At 38.8% G+C, this 20464-nt stretch overlaps 2 protein-coding genes across 3 annotated transcripts in view; one reads left to right on the top strand and one right to left on the bottom strand.

Moving 5' to 3' along the window:
* LOC124159514 (transient receptor potential cation channel subfamily A member 1) overlaps nucleotides 1-6377 on the bottom strand; it is a 121651-nt gene extending 115274 nt beyond the window's left edge. The window contains exon 1 of the mRNA XM_046535374.1: nucleotides 6149-6377. The gene's annotated coding sequence lies outside the window, so the exon portion shown is untranslated. The remainder of the gene's footprint in view (nucleotides 1-6148) is intronic.
* Nucleotides 6378-6781: 404 nt separating this feature from the next.
* Nucleotides 6782-20464, top strand: part of LOC124159507 (cohesin subunit SA-2) — an 80249-nt gene continuing 66566 nt past the window's right edge. Inside the window, exons 1-5 of one of the 2 annotated variants that reach the window (XM_046535361.1) lie at nucleotides 6782-6978; nucleotides 7395-7575; nucleotides 12053-12197; nucleotides 14449-14581; nucleotides 16255-16472. In XM_046535361.1, coding sequence (XP_046391317.1) covers nucleotides 7397-7575; nucleotides 12053-12197; nucleotides 14449-14581; nucleotides 16255-16472 — 675 coding nt within the window. In that variant the 5' untranslated portion in view covers nucleotides 6782-6978; nucleotides 7395-7396. The remainder of the gene's footprint in view (nucleotides 6979-7394; nucleotides 7576-12052; nucleotides 12198-14448; nucleotides 14582-16254; nucleotides 16473-20464) is intronic. The other variant, XM_046535362.1, reaches the window with a different exon arrangement.

Genomic DNA, 20464 nt, shown 5'->3' with positions numbered 1-20464 from the left:
TAGGGTACTCAGCTTGCGGAGGAGCAATTCATGGCAAACGGAGTCAAAAGCCTTGGTGAAATCGAATAATACTAAGATCGTCACCTGGCGTTTGTCCATTGCCTCACGAATGTCCTCGGTAATTTTTAAGAGTGCAGTTTGAGTGCTATGTCGACCGCGGAAGCCAGACTGCAAGGGGTTTGGTAAGTTAGCAGTGGATGTATATGAGCTTAATTGCTGAAATACAATCCGCTCAAATATCTTGGCAAAAGCACATAAAATTCCTATCGGTCTGAAGTCATCAGGTGTAGAGGGCTGGGGGCATTTAACAATTGGGTGTATAAGGGAGTGCTTCCAGGTCGCAGGATAGTGTGCCGTTTGAAGTGAGGCATCTATTATATTTAGGAGCGAGGGCAAAATGACAGGTAGAGCCTTCTTAATGCAAGAAATGGGAATTTTATCATGTCCTTTGGCATTAGAGGTGATTTTTTTGCACGCGCTAAAAACTGAGGACGATGAGACATGTGAGAAGAAGAACTGATTATGATTCGCTGGAGGTGGGATATGAGGTTCGAGGGAGATTTGCGGTTCACTTTTGACAAACTGATTATTGAGGACATCTGGATGGATATTTAAGATATTGTTATTGGTTTTAGGAGGTAAGATTCCAAGATTACGAATGGATTTCCACATAGATTTAGGATCGCCCTTTTTTCCTAGAGTGCGTTTGAAATAATTTTTTAACTAATGGTGGGTAACGAATCGCAATCAATGCCTTTCGTTTTCTATGATGAAGGAAACTACCCTATTAGTTTTTACGGTGCCCCGAGTCACTTCAAAAACCGTTACTGACTACTTGTACTTGCAAGGTCTCTTGTTCCAATCGAGTGGGTATACAGTGCTACTGGACTTGGCAAGGGGCCCTGTGATGGTGTAGGAGCCCTGCTGAAGCTCCATGGACAGGGGGGGAGGGCTCAAGTGAGGAGGGGTGCTCAATGGAGAGGTGCCTATAGCGTAACATTGGGTAAATCCGGCCCTGACCATGCAATAAAACAATCTTTCCAGCCCAAGTACACCTACAATTCAGAATGCCAATTAGGAGTTTACAAGAGTGGCATACACATCAATAAACCTGATCCTGTTGCCCAAAGATAAAGTTGAAGAATTCTACCCACAGAAAATAAAATAATGGTCAAACCAAACTATCCCTGTGAAAGGAATTTAGAAGAGACATGTCTAGACTCAAATTGATAGACAAAATTATATTGTACGAACTTTAAAAAGCAAGAAAGATGAGATTTCATTTGTCCAAACAAGATACCTTAGAACTTCAATAGGAAGACATCACTCAATATCAAAGGATGAGACTGATGCTATTGAACAAATATTTAGGTCATCAAATTACTAAATCCAGTTCTAAGAAGAGTGCGCTGAAATATGCTTCAGAACCTGCATATTTTTTAACCTGCATGTATAATTTGAAAGCTATTAATACATTTGATACTTGTGTCTGTTACACATGCTGAAGAAAATTCATAAAATGTCAAGTAAGACTAGAGATTTTGATTTAATGTGACCAATATCTGAGAATGGGGTAATGGAAACTGGCTTGAATGTATCAATTCTTTAAATTGTTTAACACTTTGAGGCCCAGGGTATTTTCATATGCGAGTTGCCAGAAACCCAGGGGTTTTGTTGTTTTTTTATAAAATCATGATTTATTTGGATAACTAGAGAAATAAATTATCTTGCAAGAATTTTATAGAAGAAATCTTATATTTTAATGTAAAAAAAGATCGAACTTCCTGTAACATAAATAAAATGAATATGACTCAAACAATACAACCACTTTTTGAAGAAAAATAAAAAGTCCTGACATTGATATCACTGTGTCTTGTCAAGTTAGTCATTCACATACAAGATATAATTTGCTTTTGTGTGGTAAAGTTTGAAGCAATCTGGCATGCATAATGCCACACCACAACAGGAACACCACCAAATTGTTTCTCTTTTAGTCACTTTTCCTGTACATACTGGCTTTTCCCCTGTCAGCACATACTTTGCAGGTTCTAGTGGGTTGTGATTTATTTTCTGTGGCTGGAATCTTTTCCGCAAAATGTCGACCCAGAAGTCTGTTTGAAGAAATTGCTGTAGAGCATGTCTCCTTAGCTAATGTTGTTCCTTTCTCAAGTAATCCCTCTCCAATCTTCAGCATAAAATCTGACAAATGCAAATTTTTCTTCTGCTCCTTGCTTCGAGTTGCCCTGAATAACACATAGGCATTAGTTATGGCCATGGTGAACATATGGAAAAATAGTTTCTTCCACCACTTCAGCTACCTACGTTTGAAAGGGTAATAAGCAATCATTTGGTCACTTCTATCCACTCCTACTTTATTCACATTGTAGTCCAAAATGGCATCTGGTTTGTTTTTCATCAAAAGTCCTTCCTTGGTTCGGACTTGAACCGAACTGGATGTCATCTTATGTTTTGTCGATAAGAGCAAAACATCACGGGTGTCTCTCCACTTCAGGCACAATAAATGTTTTCGCCGCATTTACGCGGTTTCCCCCATTTTTAGCTTCCTTTTTATCACAGTTTGCTTTGGCAACCCCTTTCTGTTGGACATGCAAGTCCCTACAGCTTTTGTTTTTTTCTCCCATAAAAAATCAAACAGCGCAGGTGAGGTGTAGAACCTATCTGAATAAACAGTATGACCCTCATCAAAATAGTTTTGGAGCAGTCTTTGAAATAGTGGCATGATTGAATTGTCTGCATTGCCTTTCCTACAATATACCTCCATTTTTAGCACATAGCCTGATGCAGCGTCACAAACAATGAAAAGTTTTATTCCATACTTTTCAGGCTTATTCTTCATGTAAACCCGAAAATGTACACGTCCTCGAAATCCACACACCCCTTCATCAATTGTCAAATTTTCAGATGGTGCATACGACGAAGCAAAGATTTTCACTAGATGGTCAAAATAGGGACGAATCTTGTGTAGAGGACCATGATTTTCATTTCCTCGAGAGATGTAGGTAGCATTGTCGTTTACATGCAAATTTGAGAGAATAGCGGCAAATCGATTTCTACTCATAACAGACGATGGATACGGCGTTGATATAAATTTGTTGGTGGACCAATATTCTCTGAGTTTAGATTTTTTCACCAACCACATATATGAATAACAATCGAAAAAAATAAATAAAATTCGTGCATCTTCACGGGCTGCCATGAGTTCCATAGGCTATTTTTGCCTAGCCTTTTTTCTCGCCTTATTTTTGCAATGACAGATGATGCGTACCTGTTGGTTTCCACTTTTATGTGTTTTGCCATGGATGGTGGAAAGAATAGCTCGAAACATTCAAATGGAGATGAGGCAGCATCAATTGACGCCGTTACACCACTTTCATTACCTTCTTACATTACCAGATTCGTCAGAGCTACTATCACTGCTATCTACAGTATGTTTACAAAGAAAGATATCGAGCGTTAGAAATAAATGACAACAATAAAACTAATAATATAATGTGTATTACAAATTATAATTAGAGCACGAAAATACAGTAGTTCCCTCACTTTAGTCGAAGACCTTACCAGATGATGGGAATTCAGGATCTTCGGCGATTTCATCAATCTCTCCTTCAGAGCCAGAATCCAAGGTAGGCTCTTCTAAGGCCTCTAAAATGTCATTTTCATCTAAATTATTTGCCGTATTCCAATGAAAAAATATCCAACCTCAGCAAGAAATGTACACATACGTCGCACAACGGTGAACACGGTCGCACGCAAGCTAAGAACTCACAGCCCCGTAGAGCAAAAACTGGTGAAAATTGTGGAGTCATTTCCTAATCCGAAAAAGTGCATTTAGAAGCCGCTAAATGCACTTTTTCGGATTTCGGACAGTACCGTTGATATAAAAAGGCCAGACAGCTAAATGAATAGGTTACATTGTTTGAGACCGAGAAAATCACACGGAATATTTTTTAAGTAATTTAATCCGACAGCCCGAGCTCTGCTCGGGCTCGGGTCCCTGGGAGGAAATGTGCAACCCGAGCCCTGCTCGGGCTCCTAAGTGTTAAAAAGCCTGTGAAACTGAAAATTGTAAGTTCTCCTTTTCAGGAATTGCAGCACTCTATGGCAGCGGTTCCCAAAGTGGGGGTCGCGACCCCCAAGGGGGTCGTAGGCCGTTCGGAAAGGGGTCACGAGATACTAATAATATGGTGAACAACGTACTTAAACTTGGACGATCATTTTTAGGGGGTCGCGGCTAAAAAGAATGAGCTAAAATGGGTCGCGGAAAGAAAAAGTTTGGGAACCGCTGCTCTATGGTGGTATGGTGATATTTTAGTCTCCGGGGAAGACAACATTCCAGTAGACGCGATTTTTCTTGATTTCAAGAAGGCATTTGATAAAGTACCCCACAGAAAGTTAATAATAAAACTGAAATCTTATGGTCTAGACGAAGATGTCATTTCCTGGATAAGAGAATTTTTGAGCAACCGCGTCCAAAGAGTAGTATTAGACGGTGCAGTCTCCAATGAGGTTAGAGTGACTTCTGGCGTTCCTCAGGGTAGTGTCATTGGCCCACTCCTATTCCTTCTTTATATAAACGACATTGGCGAAGTAGTGCAGAGTAAGTTACGATTATTTGCAGACGACGCTGTAGTTTACAGAGAAATTCGTTCCAGCAAAGATATAGATGAACTAACGAATGACCTTGCTGCTATCCAAGCTTGATGCGATGCTTGGCAGTTAGAATTAAATTTGGAAAAATGCGTCGCAATGAATTTCTGGAAGAAGAATAACTCCCTACAGCGTAACTATGTCATTCGGGGCACGCAGTTAAAGGCAGTTGAATCTGTGAAATATCTAGGGGTTAGACTCAATAATGATCTATCGTGGAATAAACATATTCGAGAAATAACCGGTCAAGCTAATCGTAAAATGGGTTTTGTTAAAAGAATATTAGGAAAGTGCGACGACAAAGTGAGAGAAATTAGCTACTTTTCCCTCGTTAGACCACATTTGGAATACGCTGCCAGTGTTTGGGACCCTCATGAAAAAGGCTTAATAACAGAGTTAGAACGCGTGCAAAGAAGAGCTGCCAGGTATGTGAAAGGTCGTTACGATAGTCTTGTTAGTGTAACTGACCTCTTACATAAACTCGGATGGGAATCTCTGTCGGACCGTAGATTGAAAAATAGACTAAACCTTTTAGATAAATTCAAGAGCAGTGTCTTTTCTGACGAAGTTAACCATATCTTGCGGACGCCAACGTACTACGGAAGATCAGATCATATAAATAAAATAAGAGAGATAGATTGCAGAACAGACAGATTCCGAATGTCATTTTTTCCACGATCAATAAGAGATTATAACGGCAGCAATAGAACGCGTAAATAGATTGCATGACTTGTAGTGTAGCCTACTAACCTATGTAAAACTTACTGCATGTTTCTGAATTGCTATTCTATATTCTATTTCTAACAGCATATAGTAGTATAGTTTGTTATTATACGGGACGTTTCTTGGACGGTGTGGTGTGCATGTGGGAGTCCAAATGCATGCTGCATGCTGGTGATTGATCACCCCCTGCCAAACACCCTAGAGGTGGCTCGCAGGGTAATTTGTAGATGTAGATGGTATTGGTAAACAGTGAAAAAATAGCAGCAAGAGCACACATTTTCAAATCAAGGGTATCATTTTAATGTTTAAAAATATTATCTTTCAAATAAAACAAAAGGGAGCAAAATATCTTGAACTCTTCCTAAGATATGAGCATTTTAGCATTTCGTTGAATATTGCATGCGAAAAATTGGAACAGGATATCCACAGAATCAGAGAGGGCCTAAGTCGAGCTAAGCTCCCAGCAGTAGCGGTCCTTACAAAATTACCATTACATTTAGTGTAAATTGGATACCAAAGGGGGAGGCTATAGCACCCTTCGCCACCTCCCTCAAATAGACCCACACTGCCTGCGTGTTTGGTGGATTGTATCTTGGGCCAAATCATTTTTTTATTAAACTAAAAAACTTTTGTATTTCACATCAAGTTCCCACAATGCAGCACCAATTATCATTTCTAAAAGTGCAGCTAACATGGGCTGATAGTCAAAGACTGATATATTCAGTTACCAGAAATTCCTCTGAAAACTCTCACTCACCTTCATTTCCGATTCATGTTTGGAAAGCCTCATTCAAAAAACTACTTCAATCTCATTGTTCAAATAATCGATGCGACTTTACTATTCGTAAATTTTTCATCAGCCAAAGTTCACAAAAATTTAAGTATTGTAAAAACAACATTGATAATTACATTATTAAGGACACAATGACAATATTAATGACAACTAAGTTAAAAAACTTAATTCAAATTTTCTGCCAATAGTTGAGCGCATGCGACCCACGAAGGTCACGTGTGGTCACGTGGTTACCCACTGTTGCCAACCCATAAACTTACCAATCTTCGAAATCAATGCTTTACTTCGCATAGAATTTACTTACATGGGCTTTACTGAGGCTTACCATGCAGGTGGTAGGACTTTTTGAATATGCCAGAGTCCTCTATAATGCTTCATGATAACTACGACGGAGTAATATTGAGAGGGGGTGTAAACAGCTAGAGGATTATATAATCCCCTGGATTGCCGATAATACACTATATACGAACACCCTCTATATATGTATATTAAAGTGTACTACAAGTTTACTTATTAGAAGGTTTACAATATTTTAGCTTGTCCCCTGTGAGGTAGTAGTGTAGAGAACTGCCATCCAGAGGACTCTGGAGGACAATATGTTTGGCAGCACTGGGCGTGGTCAACTCTGGAACTAAAATCCTTATGCTGATGCTGTAGCGCCGTTTATTCTAGCAATGTCGGCTGTTCATTGTTATTGTATTTCGTGTTGTTTTTATGAAGAAAGAAAATAGTTTTTGCACAGTAAACGTGGAATCGTTGTTTGTTTTATCCGCTGCGTCCTCGATCTGTTTCAGGTAATGGCCTCATTCTCATTGTTTTCGGTAACCGTATTTTTGTTGGCATCTTCGTTGCATTTCTTGAATTAAAGATTGATGATAATGTTTGCCCTGATGGGCATGAAGAAGTTTAATTTTACGTATTTTTTAACGAAAAAAGTGCATGATTTCTAGTAGTAATTATAGCTTTAAGTCGTCCTCAGTGGGAATTACGCTCCATTGATTTTTCCCGCCTTGATATTTACTCAGTATTTACTGTTAATGGTGATGATTACCAAATAGTTGGAATCAAATATTGGTTGCTGTCTTTTTATGGATGTGCGTTAAATGGTTTGCATCCAATATCTTAACTAATGCATTAATTAATGATCATGTATGTAATACTTGACTTTGGTGTCAGCTACTTGGTAAACCCTCTTCACTTTTTTCTGCAGACATGATGCAGAGGAGAACTGGCGGTAAGCGGATCCGTATGGATGAGCCGCCACCGCCAGAATATGATTCTTCCCCTCCAGCGACTCCACTCGGTGATGGTGTGGCAGATACTCTGGAACAACCATATACGCCTTATACTCCATACTCCAATCAACCGGAGACTCCACTCACGCATGCAGGGTATGAATTTGATGTAACAAGAATAAAGCTGTATGCTTCTGAATTTAGTCATAGTATTCCCTCTGTGCATTATTCCCTTAATTATCCAGAAGCTGAAGCTGTTGATAATAATTAGAGTACCTTCACCGTCTACTAAAGGAATTAGTTAATGTGTTCTTTGTGTTATATATATTTGGTGATTTTAAATTGAATAATATGGTAATTCCGTACATACTGTAGACGTTAATACCGAAGCTTGGAATAGATTTTTCCTCCCAAAACTGAATTACTGCAACCCCCAGAAAAGTAATGTCCACTCCATGATGGAGACTCAAATTATTCTGAAACTAGTGCTCCTGGTAGTATAAAATTTATTTAATTGGAGATGAATACAATATAAGCAATTATTTTTGTGTACAGTGCATAGAAATTTCATTTTATGATTTTAATATCAAATGTTTACAATTTTTTCATACAGGTTATAATTCCAAAAACTGCATCAGTACAAATACATACAACTAATAACAAATGATAATTGTGCCTCCAATATAGCAATGCCGTGAATATGACAATAGCGTATACTGTCTGTAAAAAAAAGCTAAACTCCCTAGTTTGAGGAGTAACATCTAAATGGAGCAATCATTTTAAATGAAACCTGAAGCACATAAGGAGAAATTTTACTTGAAAAAATCTTTGGCTTCACAGCACTTCTTGCACTTAATTTTTTCTCAAAAAAGTACCAGTATTTTGCACGTAAAATCAAGTAGCTCAAGGGTTTGTATTCCCGTAGTTTTCATTTCAACAACTTGCAATTTTGATGTAAGAAAGCCAGATCTAGTGTTAACATTTTATTGTTTATACCACTAAAATTGACGGATTTGTTAAAAGCAATACAAACCTCTGCTAACTTTGAAACCAATGGGTCAATTGATAATTCATATGTACTGTTGTATGCTGTGCAATGAATGCAATGTAAGCGAATCATATAAGCTTTTGTATATATCAGGTGATTGGGTGAACATCGATAAGTTTTCATTGATTTATTGAGAGTGCAAAAAGATTTTGTTGATACATTTGTTACTTTGCAGAGGAAATCAACTTAGCATAATTCTGCTACTTTCTAATGACTCCTTTTACATTCTGATTTGCATCTACTGCTCATACCAGCCTTTGGAATGGGATTTCTATTCGCTTTTACTATTATGGAAATTATTAGGTTTTAACATAATTTTTTTTGCTTCATCTACTGTTGATTGTTCTTTTATTAAAATTCATACTTGTAGGTTTAGTGAGAATATCCTTTGCAAATTGTCTTCTTTATATTGTCTTTAGTATAAGTGTGCTCACTTCCTATATAAGGGATATCGTTATAAGTACTCTCAAGGATTTATATTACATATTCAATGGTTTTCGTCGACATCTCACAAGTAAGAAAGCGCTGAGCTCATACATGGTAGTTGGTAGTAGAGGGTGGTAGTTGCCAGGTGCGTTATTGACCCATCTCACAGCAGGGATGTGAGTTTGAGTACCATGGAACCCCCCCAATCTATTGTTCCTGCATTCATCGTTTGCTGTTGCTGGTCCAAATAGGCAATGTAATTTTTTCCCGCATCTATCGTTCCCCAAAGTATCGTTTTCCCGAAGTGTAACTTTCCCGCATCTATTGTTTAATAGGGAGAAGCTGAGTGCCGTGAGATAGTTACATTAGTGCATTTCCCAAGATCCGCTATCCCCTCCATTCAGCACTCGCCTCCCCCCTCTGACCCTCTTCTTCGAAATCAAAAAAATGATCCCAGCTCGTGCAGGGATTGTATTACAAAGACCTTAACTTCAAGTGAAAATATCAAGTTACAGGAGAACAATAGAAACATGTTTCGTGCCTCTCTGATTCTCGCCCACTGAATTTTTCCAGCCTCTCTCCTTCAAAGTTCCCAGTTTCTGGAGGTCATCTGTTGCATTAATCACCTATTAGCACAAAAGGTGTCCAACAATGAATTTCAGCAATTGGTATTATACTATTATTAGATTGAAATATTAGTAATGTGCACATAATTCAACAAAGAATGACACCAAAAATGATTCATTTCTAACGTTATTTAAGCATTTTAAGCTCGTAAATGGTTGGAATAATACGATGGTGATTTCTGGCAAATCTCGATATCCTTGCAGCCGATTGTAAGCTTCTCAGCAGTTGATGCGACATTTTTTTTCGAAAACAGGTCATCAGATTACAATTTACGGGTTATGCTACAAGTCTCACTTGTCTCACTAACAAAGCGATATCTTCTTAGGATATTTTGTTTCTCCGTACTAGCAATCTGAATTCATCTGCTCATCTAGACCTATGCTACTTATTGTTAGAAATGAGTGGGTAAGTTCCCTTCTCTATTGGGCAAAAAATTTCATTGCGCAGTCATATGGTCATGTTTCACCCTCTGCATTAAGCTCTGCTTATGCCGTACGTGATAACATCAGTTCCGGACTTCAACTCCCACGAGTGGTTCTGTACTTTCCAGGGGGGGTTGACTTAAAACCAGTCAGTGTTTTCCGTGTGGGTTCAATAAAGTCTAGTTTCATTTTTATTAGTTTTATTCTTATTCACCTTCGGACCATGGCCCCTCCGAAGAAACAAGTGAGAACTTTAAAAGATGGACTGAAAATAATTGAAGATGAAGAAAAGAATCCGGGCTAGAAGTGTGTGAATATTGCTGAACGCCTCAGGTTGTCCAATAGCACGTAATGGCAGGGGTGGGGGTAGAGCGAGATACCTGGTGAAAACAAGAAGTGGGATGAAGCCGAAGCTCAGGTGGGCGTGCCGCTGACGATGAACGCAATATTGTTCACACTTTACACACTGCCTCAATTGCATTAAAAATTTAATTGTTAGAAAGGAACATTTCAAATAATAATGCAATATTGTTCACACTTTACACACTGCCTCAATTACATAAAAAATTTAATTGTTAGAAAGGAGCATTTCAAATAATGAACCATGTTTGACCTTTTTGATCCATCTCACAACCAATCACTGCGTCGGTGAAAGCAGTTGTTTTAGGCATAACATGCATATTTCTCTTTTAAATACATGTACTTGAAAGGGCATTTGATGGATTAGAAATTTTACATCAGACAGAAATCCATAATAACAGTGCAAATGCCGATTGGAGTGCAAACATTTTTAGTGAGGTGGAATGTTCAGGAAGGACTTTAAGATATTAGTCAAATCAAAAATATGACCTTAGTGTTTTGATAAAGTACTAGTATTCCTGTAATTAGCTAAAATCTTGTTTGAATCCTTTAACAAATATCATAATTACACGCCAAAATCCTGTGTTTCCTGTGACATAGGCAACCTAGCCAAACATTCACAGATTGATTGTTTTCCCGCATTCATCGTTTTTTTTCATCCAGCCCCCTGAAAAACAATAGTTTGAGGTTCTACTGTATTGCCCTTGACTGGGAAGAAGAGTTTTCAGTGCTAATGGTAGATTTCTCCTTGAGCATTCGTGGGCGAAAATAATAAATATAATGTATGAGACACATTTTCATCATTTTTTAAACTTTTATTTATTCAAAAACTTCTGGGAAATGCACCCTCTTGTGTTTGCATCTTAGCCTCATTGACATTGCCTATCGACACCGAATCTTTGGGCTCGATTGGCCACCTGAATGTCGTGTATTACCATTTAAAGTAAGAAGGTATTCTAACCTCAAATACCTGCTATAGGAAAGAAAGTGCTGCCCTTTATCTCACACCAAAAAGGAAATTAATTAACTCTAGTCATTTTTATTCATATGCACATAATGTAGATATAAGCTCTAGGCTTTATTAATAAACATGGATAGCTCTTGCAATCCAAGTCTTATAATGTGTAGGATACAAACCAATAGTACACAGGGTAAGTACGCAGTTAATACATGCAAAATAATCTTTAAATCCAATAGAAATTAAAACAATGATAAATTTGCAATAATTAAGTAACTTCTCCCTTTAACTGCATGTATATTCATGCTTATATGAAATATTTGCATTACGCCACCAAAGATAACAATTAAAATAAAGGAATTGAAATTTCCATGAGAAGCAGTAGTGTCCCACACTTAGTCCTACAACTTTTGAAAGTGGCTATCTCATTTTCAGTTATCTGAGTGATGAAAATTTGCATGGTATTAACCCACATGGAAAGGGGAACATTGAACATCTCTTATCTTTTGTGTCATGTCAGAGTTCTCATCAGTGGCAGGCTAATATTCTTTTGTTGAGTCTACTATGAGATATATTATAGTGTGTAATTCCTCCCCTTAAAAGTAAAAACTTCCTTTTCTATGGTTGTGTTAGGAACACCTGATTAGTAGGATACAGAGTGTAAACCAAATCACTGGAGAAAGGCTGTACTCTTCTGACATCTCTCAAGATTTAATCTATGAATGTTCAGCGCTAATTTGTGATCTGTTGCTTGGGAAAAATTTTTCCTCATGTGAGTCACTTTGTGGGCAGGCTTGACAACAGCGGAGAGCATGAGAATCTGGTTCAGCTTCATCCCGTGACTCCCCTCTCGCATTATGTGCAGCAGCCCCAGACACCAGCACCTCACTTTGAGACACAGTTTGAGCAGCAGTGTCAGCTTCAGCCCATGAACAAGGTATGGTTTTGGAATGTGTTAGGAAAGCAATTCTCCTTAAAGTGCAATGTACATAATCATTTTTGTCTGTATAATAGAAGCTAATATTCCGATAACATTCCTCTTCATGAATTTTCTGGTATAATAATTTCATACTCGATATTCTTTGTAATTATCAGTATAATGAGATAATGCTTGCACTGTTTTTCCCTCTCGTGTTATGTGAAGTGCAGTTTTTTAGAATAAGTGCATGTTTTATTGATCTTCATATGAATGGGGTAACTTGCTATTCTTGCTTGCTCTCTTCCTCTACAACCCTATTCCCTGTCTTTTCCATTTTTATCTATTCATTCAGTGATGGAATCAAAATCTAACAAAGTTAGCTTGGAAACCATAGAAGGTGTATGAAGTTTTGAAGGTAGTTACCTCTAATGGGGAACTTGCATGGCTCGTTGATTGCTACAAAAACTATTTTGAACAGGTAAAACAGATATATTAGCTTGCAAAATTACCTAAATATTCTCCATTCATCATCAAAAGAAATAAAAAAATTGACTTCAAAATCGAGCAAAATTTCCGAAGACACCCGAGCTCTTCCAAAGCAAAGCGTGAAGTCATGTGTGCTTAAACTGCCATCAGGAGTCGGGAAGTCGCATGCTGTAAATATTGTTTTGAGGGAGGATTTAACCGCTATTCGTCACTTTTGTATGTGCAGTTATTCTTGGGTAAGTTTTCCAATTGCTATTGTGCCACGATCATTACTTGGGATATTAAAAATGTGACATCAGGATGATGAAGTACCAGCGTTTTACCTCATATGTTTCAGTTATCAGAAAAATGGATGATAACATCGCCACTCGTTCGAATGGTACATCTGAAATTGATGCCACGACCCTCATGGAATTTTTATGTCAAATTATTGCTATATGTCGGTGGAAACTTGAGACAAAAAAGGAACTTGTAATATTGGAGGAATATGATCGTAAGCTTACGAGCCGTGCTGTTGAGTTTGGCAACAATGAAACGATTCCAAGCACAAGACATGCACTTATTGTTAATAGAAACGTTTATTTCATGGAAATGGGACAGAGATGCACTATTTCATTGGTTTCATGAATACGAATTCACAGCAAAATAGTCTGCACACTATGCACATCTGAGATCACGAATCGGTTCCACTGCCAACACACATAATCTACAACGTATTTAATTAATATAGGTTAATCCGCAAACAATACTCTAGCACACACCATCAAAATATAGTGGGAAATAGGCAAATGTAATCATAAAAAACTGTTCAATACCATTCTTATATTCATCACGTACAACTTACAATCACAGAGCTCATTACGATAAGAACTACTATTTATTCACTGATTTAGAGCCTTAAATTAGCCCATGCAAGTGGCACAGGAGACTTTTCTCACTATTATTCATTGATATATCAGAAAAACAAACTCCAAACACAGTTTTGATTTTGATAGCTTGATCGTGAAGTGTCATATCTACGGTGAACAACAGAGTGAACACGCCACTGACAATTTCACATCACTGTGAGACATTTACTGATAGCGTAATATCACTTTTTACTATTCAATCATGATGGAACACTGAAAATTACTCTTGGCTGATATTTTTCAACCTTGTCAAACTTTGTGCATTGCCACCACTGGCACTGTGATTATTAGCAGTAGATTAACAGGAGTTGTCACGTTGAAAATAAACAATATTTTGGCACAAAAGATGTTCGTAGAAATCTCCAAGCAGCGAGCAAAAGTTGCATTGACTGGAATTCACTTTTTAATACAAGCGCAGATAGTCCTAAGCGACGAATTTTCTGGTACCTACGTATCTGGTATGACGTCATTGAGTCTTCATCAGCAGTTGCTTGGGGGGTAAGGGAGTTTTCTGCGTGTTTTAAAATTTGCTATATTTATCATTGAATATCTCGCGAAGAAAAACTCAGATTTACATGCAGTTTCCTTTATTGAATTCAGAAAATAATTTTCTGTCTGCCTGTGAAATTAAATAAAATCATGCATGTTCCCCATTGTGTAAGCAAGCAACAGAGAAAAAAATAATTCGCCTCGGCCGGGATTCAAACCCGAATCCTTTGATTTCTGGTTGAGTGCTTTAGCTAGTTAAGCTACCTGAGGCATCATTTTTCTCTGTGGAAATTTGAGGACTATCCAGCCCTGTTATACTTAATGTAGTTGTCTCTATTTTTTTATATAAAAATTCTGGTTATAATTAAGGGATGTCTTCTCTCCAGGCAGCTGAAGTGGCTCCCGAGATCCAAGGGAATGGCACTTACGAACAGGGTGAACAGTTTGAGCAGCCACCAACCCCACCTCCTCCATCCTTAAGCACACGGCCAGTCCGGAATGCAAGAAACAGGCAAAGAGGTAAATGTTGTGAATTCTCGTTGCAATATTCTTGCAAGCATTACTTTATTACAAACTGATGAAATATGTGTACGTCTGGGAAGATGATAGGTAGGTATTTGAACATATTGAAGGGGTAGAGTACCACTTAATTCAACTGAAATCACAAATTTTTGTTGCTACAGAACAATTATCTTCCTCTATACAATAATTTTGGCTGATGAGTGAGTTCACACTCAAAGAGAAATTGAAACTTTGTTATTGTGGCTTTGGTAAATTATTTAAATTGCATCAAATAAAAATTGTCAGGCATGGAATTAAATATTTGGCTTGTATGGTTAAGTCCAATACCACAAGGGCTTATTGCTAGTTCAGTGCTTTAGGGAGCGATTTTTTGTGTTGGTTGGTTAATGTGGAAAAGCATAGGAAATTGTCCTTATAATGAGTGCTTATGTTTGTGATGTGTAGGTCTTCAATCAGTCTATTTTGCAGTGGATGTCATACTGTATGTGTAACATTCAGGATAACCACATGCTAAACTTCAGCCGCAGAATGGGCGCAAGCTCATTTCAGATGCATTTTCCTTAAGCCTGAATCACACCATCTTTTTTTTCTGTGCCTTAAGAGTGACAGTTCGAGCATGAGATCACACAGTCATTCCCTCCATCCCATTTTCTGTCGGATATTCTGTCACCCTCTTAGGGGCCTCTCCCAGGGCCGGTTTTATTATGTCTAGTCAGCGTTAACCGGAACATTATACTGTCGTAATCTTAACTTGCAGGCATTTTAGAGTTGAAGTAGTGAAAAGTAATTCAGGGTAAAGGTTAGTTTAACAGGTTACTTCAAGTGGAAGATATCGTTAACTCTGATTTTTATGCTCCGAAAAAACTTATCTAGACATTATAAAACCGGCTCTAAGAGTAAGAAATTTAATGTCAGTCCCTGACTCATCTGTTGTAATCTTATGGACTAACAAGAAGCAAAGGGCTAGTAGCTCTCTCCCTCCCCTACCTCACTCATTCCTCAAATTTCTCCTCCCGCTCAAAAGCCTTCGTGCACACGCAAGTGCGCCCGACTTCTCACGGGTCCATTTGGAGCAAGCTTCGTTTGCAGTTTTCCTATAGCAGCGAGTAGAATGTTTTTTTATTGAATAATAGTTCATAGATTTAAATGAAAATCATCCTACTGTGTCAAAGGCACAAGCCCTGAGCGAGCCCACAGGATAGCAGTTCTTTTGATTCACCTGTGATGGCCAAAATTTTTCCTGACGCTTTGGTCAAGATTCCCAGCCATTCGCGTGATTTTCCATTTCAAATACCCCTGACTTTTCCATGATTTATCTTAACCCTGCTTGTTTTAAGGCTGGGGTTATGACGATGGCTGCTGGCTTAAGAGGACAAGGTCCCAGTATCAAAGAATTAGGCATTACTTGAGAACGACCATACCCCATTGATAAAAAAAACCCCACGTTGAGCCCACTTGAGAATTTTGAAGGAAACAAAATCTCTTTTATCAACAGCCATGTCTGCAGGTTAAAGGAAAAAGTAGGTATTTGGAAAATTTTTTTCAATTGGGCTCTGCATAAGGTGGTGGTTTATCGGAAAACTGATGGTCCCTTGGAGAGCTCCGCAAGAGTAATAAAAATCTTTGTCTTTGAGGGAAGCCTATGTACTCATTTAATCCTTTTTTTGAAGCTGCTGCAACTCCTGCCACTGGAGGGAACCCAGCGCACTCTACAAGACGGGCAGCAGTTGTGGCTGCAGTAGCTGTAGCTGCAGCTGCTGCTGCTTGTAGCTCTCCGGATGAGCCTATCAAAAAGAGGCGTCAGAATAAGAAACCTGTCACAGAATCACTTTCGGAAGATGAAAACAGTTTATGCTTTGTCATTCGTCTTGGAAGAGCATCTTTACAGGTAAATTTTGATTTTCTGGTAAAACTTTGTCATTTTACCTTTTCTCTAGGTCTTTCATATTAAGGAGAATATTCTCTGTAACATAAATAATGTCAGCATGTCGATATGCTTCACACCATAACTCCCTTCTCTGAGAAAATTTAATTGTCATATATTCCCATTAGCCATTGTAAAACAGATAGTGTCTTGAGTAATGGTTTTTACTCATGAAGTGATTCTATTCGAAGGCTGGTTTGGATTGGTGAGAATAGAGCTCGCCCCAAACTAAGCCACAGGTGGACGAAATCCATACATTCAGGGTATGGTGGGAGTAGTCCCTTTCCCTGGCCCACCTTCCACTTCCACATTACACCCATGCCTCGCTTAGCACAAGGGATGCGTGCCTTGGGGTCTTTGTGCTAGTCGAATTTCCTTATTTTGGACCTTTTTAACATTGGGAAGATAGGGATGCATTCCCGGTAGCCTAGGTGTTGGGTATCGAATTTCCTAAAATATTCAAATATTGCTATTAGTATCCTTAGAAAACCTTATTTATGTAAACCTCTATTGTTTAAAATATCTTTGAAGATAGTAGGCATGAATTCAAGGACATTTTTCTTCTTTAAAAAAAATACATATGTGCTTTTGAAATTTCTTCCTTTCATTCAGGTGGGCTAACATCTAGGAAAAAAATGCATGCTATCTCAGGGGTTCGTAATGCATTGCCGGCAATTGACAAATTTTCAAACCCGTTTAAAAACAATTGTTGTGTCACCCAGGCCCATTGGTTGCCGGCAATAGGGTGGTTTCCTATTATTTTTTTATTGCCTAAATCGAAAGATTATTACTCCTGGAGTACGTATTTCACGCTTTTAGATTTTTAAATGACGATATCCATTTTTCGCGATCAAATGAAAAGTGAAAAATTTCAAGCGCGCGAAAACGCGACGCTTAAGTAGGAGTGATGGGATATCTCTCCGTACGTCGTATTTCTGGTTCCCCCTCCGCCCGGTGAGGTGACCTTGAGGCGAGGCTTAGCGCTGATACGTCGCAGGCTGCCAGCGGGTAGCCTAGTGCCCTGCCGCCTGGTAGCGCTTGGCTTAAATAAGGTTTATTAATACCTTATCAAGCGAAGAAAACTTTCCGACCTTAGCTAGTTTTAATAGGTGATTATTAAGACATGTTTCCCTGAGCTCTGTGACTCATGCATGCATTGGTAGCCTCTGACGATGCATAACTCCTATCCTCTCGTGTAGAAACTAGGTCCCTGTGACGTCACGTGGAGTGGAATCGCATGGGCGCCAATCTGGCCTTTTTCAAATGAGGATAAAATTTGACCCTTGCCATTCGTCTAAACCGGTATTTCAAAAACCAAATAATTTGTGTATTATGAATACACTACTGGTGGGTAACGAATCGCCATCAATGCCTTTTGTTTTCTTTGATGAAGGAAACTACCCTATTGACAAATTTTCAAACCAGTTTAAAAACAATTGTTGTGTCACCCAGGCCCATTGGTTGCTCATCAAATGACAGGAAATTGCTACTTAGTACCATTTCATTGCTCGCTGAGTTTGTGAACGATAAATCATAACTGGCTTTACCTTGAAGTCCCCAACAGTATTAGCAACAAGCAGCAAAGTGAACCGGTCTCCAAATGCTTTAAAAAGGTTTTTCTTCCCTGAAAATTGATTTGCTTTGCGTATGCCTTTACTGCTTGGCTGAAGTCAGTGTGGCTGATTTCACTGACGTTTTGACCTTGTCTTTATTAAGAATAATAGTGCACACTGTCTATGTCGTGAGATTAAACTTGCCCGCAATATCGCTTTGACGCTCTCCATTTTCAAAACAAATACAGTGAAACCTCGATATAACGACACCCCACGGTGCACTAATAAACACTCGCTATAGCGAATTGTCGCTTTACCGGAGGTGGAGCAAATAATAGCCAATATGCCTGTTGCAAACATATATACAGGTACAGGAGTGGTGCGGCGATAGATAAACATCTATCCGATAAAGGTAAGCATAAATCCAGACGAAAGGCGATGTTTTTTTGCATCACTAAATTTCCTTACTCAAATAACGACTAACTATTCAAACAATTTATAAGCGCCGCACTGATTAAAAATCATGCAAAGCATTGTTTCGTCAATCATTATACAGTGGAACCCCGATTTATCGTTCCCGCATTCATCGTTTTCCCGCATTCATCGTTCGCCGCTCCTGGTCCCAAATTATGTTCCATAAAGACAATGTAATTTTTTCCCGCATCTATCGTTCCCCGAAGTATCGTTTTCCCGCATTTATCGTTTGAAGAACGCGGTGTAACGTTACGTCGTAAAATCTGGTTGATTTTTCACGTAAGTCCAGACAAGGGAAATACTCCAACCGTCGGTCACATGCTGGATCAGGGTAAGACCACAAACAAGAAAAACAGCTCACAAGAAAAAGGTAGCCAAAAACAATTTACGAGTTATTACCGTACGATATCTATTCAAAGTAGAGTATTAAAAAAATCAGAAGTATTACAGAAAACAATGATAGTAAATTCATGATCCCAAAGGAAACATTACCAGCTAAATACCAGCAGAAAATTGCTCTAAAAATCTCATGCCTCACAAGACATGTGACTCCCAGCAGGTCACGACCAGAAAGAGCCTTGCCTAAGCAGGACAAGACAGGATGAGAGGGGAGGGATTCTTCCAGGGAGTGGAGGGGTAGGCAGGCGAATTCAACTACGGCGCCACTCTGCATAGCACGGCCGCTCCACAAAATCAGCCTTCCCTGGTTTTGAGACAACCGCACAGCACCCAGAATTTTCCCCTCAACTTCTGGGTTGGAGACATCAGAGGAATCAGTTCATTGGAACACATGGAGGGGAGGGAGATACTGGGGTGAGGTGTTGGAGGGAGAGAGAATTGTGATAGGACAATGGTAAAACTTCTCACTCCAAGTGCAATACTAAGGCCTTAGCACCGATTTCCCCTTGCTTGCCAAGGAGAAGTATTTCTCCGCAGTAGTCCTATATAAGTCTTGCATTGCAGGTAGGCTGGTTCGGGGCTGGTTCGGAGGCTGTTTCAGAGGCTGTTTCCAGAGGCTGAGTTTCCAGAGGCAGGGTTTTCAGAGACAGGATTTTGCGCGAAAATCCTTTGCGCGAAAAACCTTAGCACGAAAAATCCTTAGCGGGAAAAGTTCTGCGGATAAGTTCGGAGGAAGTTCGAGGAATTTCTGGGGGGGGGGTACCAGAAATTTTTGGGGGGGGGGGACACTAAAAAATGCCACATCCTCTGTGGGAAAATGACCACAAAAATTGCTTGAACTTGGGGACCAAGACACGTCCACCAAGAACTGATTAATGCCTAGAAAACTTATCGAGGCATCACAGGTCCACTGGTTTTCACTGGATGAACCCCCACTGTTTAACCCCCATGAATTTCACAAAAACCATTATTCAGTGGTTAGAATTGAACTGAATATAAAAAGTTTATTGATTGAGACAATAGTTTTCAAGAAATATCACTCAAAAAATAGTTTTGACAAGAACATACATTTTTATCACTCTGTAAATAATAACCTCAGGAGTGATGTTTGGAATTCAACAGAATTCTTAAGTGAGTAACATGACATAATTACAAGAGTGAGACAAGAAATATTGCTGAATTGATATAGAGTAGATTATTTAGTATTACATAGCAAGAAAATAAAATTAATAATCAATATGTCATAATGTGATGCTTGTTTCGGTGTACAGTGAATCAAAATTACAAATAATTATCATCAGCGACTAGAAGGAACTGGGAAGATTTTTATTGGTATAACACCAGGATATCTTTACCAAACTCAAATGTTCCTTCTCTCATCAGAGATATTTTGTGGTTTTTAAAACCAAGTAAGGCAATACAATAACCAACCACTTAGTAAATGGGCAAGATTGGGTTGGTAAAGCAGTTAGGTTCATGAGAACCCTGGGTTGTCCCATTAGTTGGGTTCAACCACCTTATCAAAAAACA

The sequence above is a fragment of the Ischnura elegans genome, chromosome 5, assembly GCF_921293095.1.
Source record: "Ischnura elegans chromosome 5, ioIscEleg1.1, whole genome shotgun sequence".
Classification (NCBI taxonomy): domain Eukaryota; kingdom Metazoa; phylum Arthropoda; class Insecta; order Odonata; family Coenagrionidae; genus Ischnura; species Ischnura elegans.
This window is presented reverse-complemented; position numbering and strand designations above follow the sequence as displayed.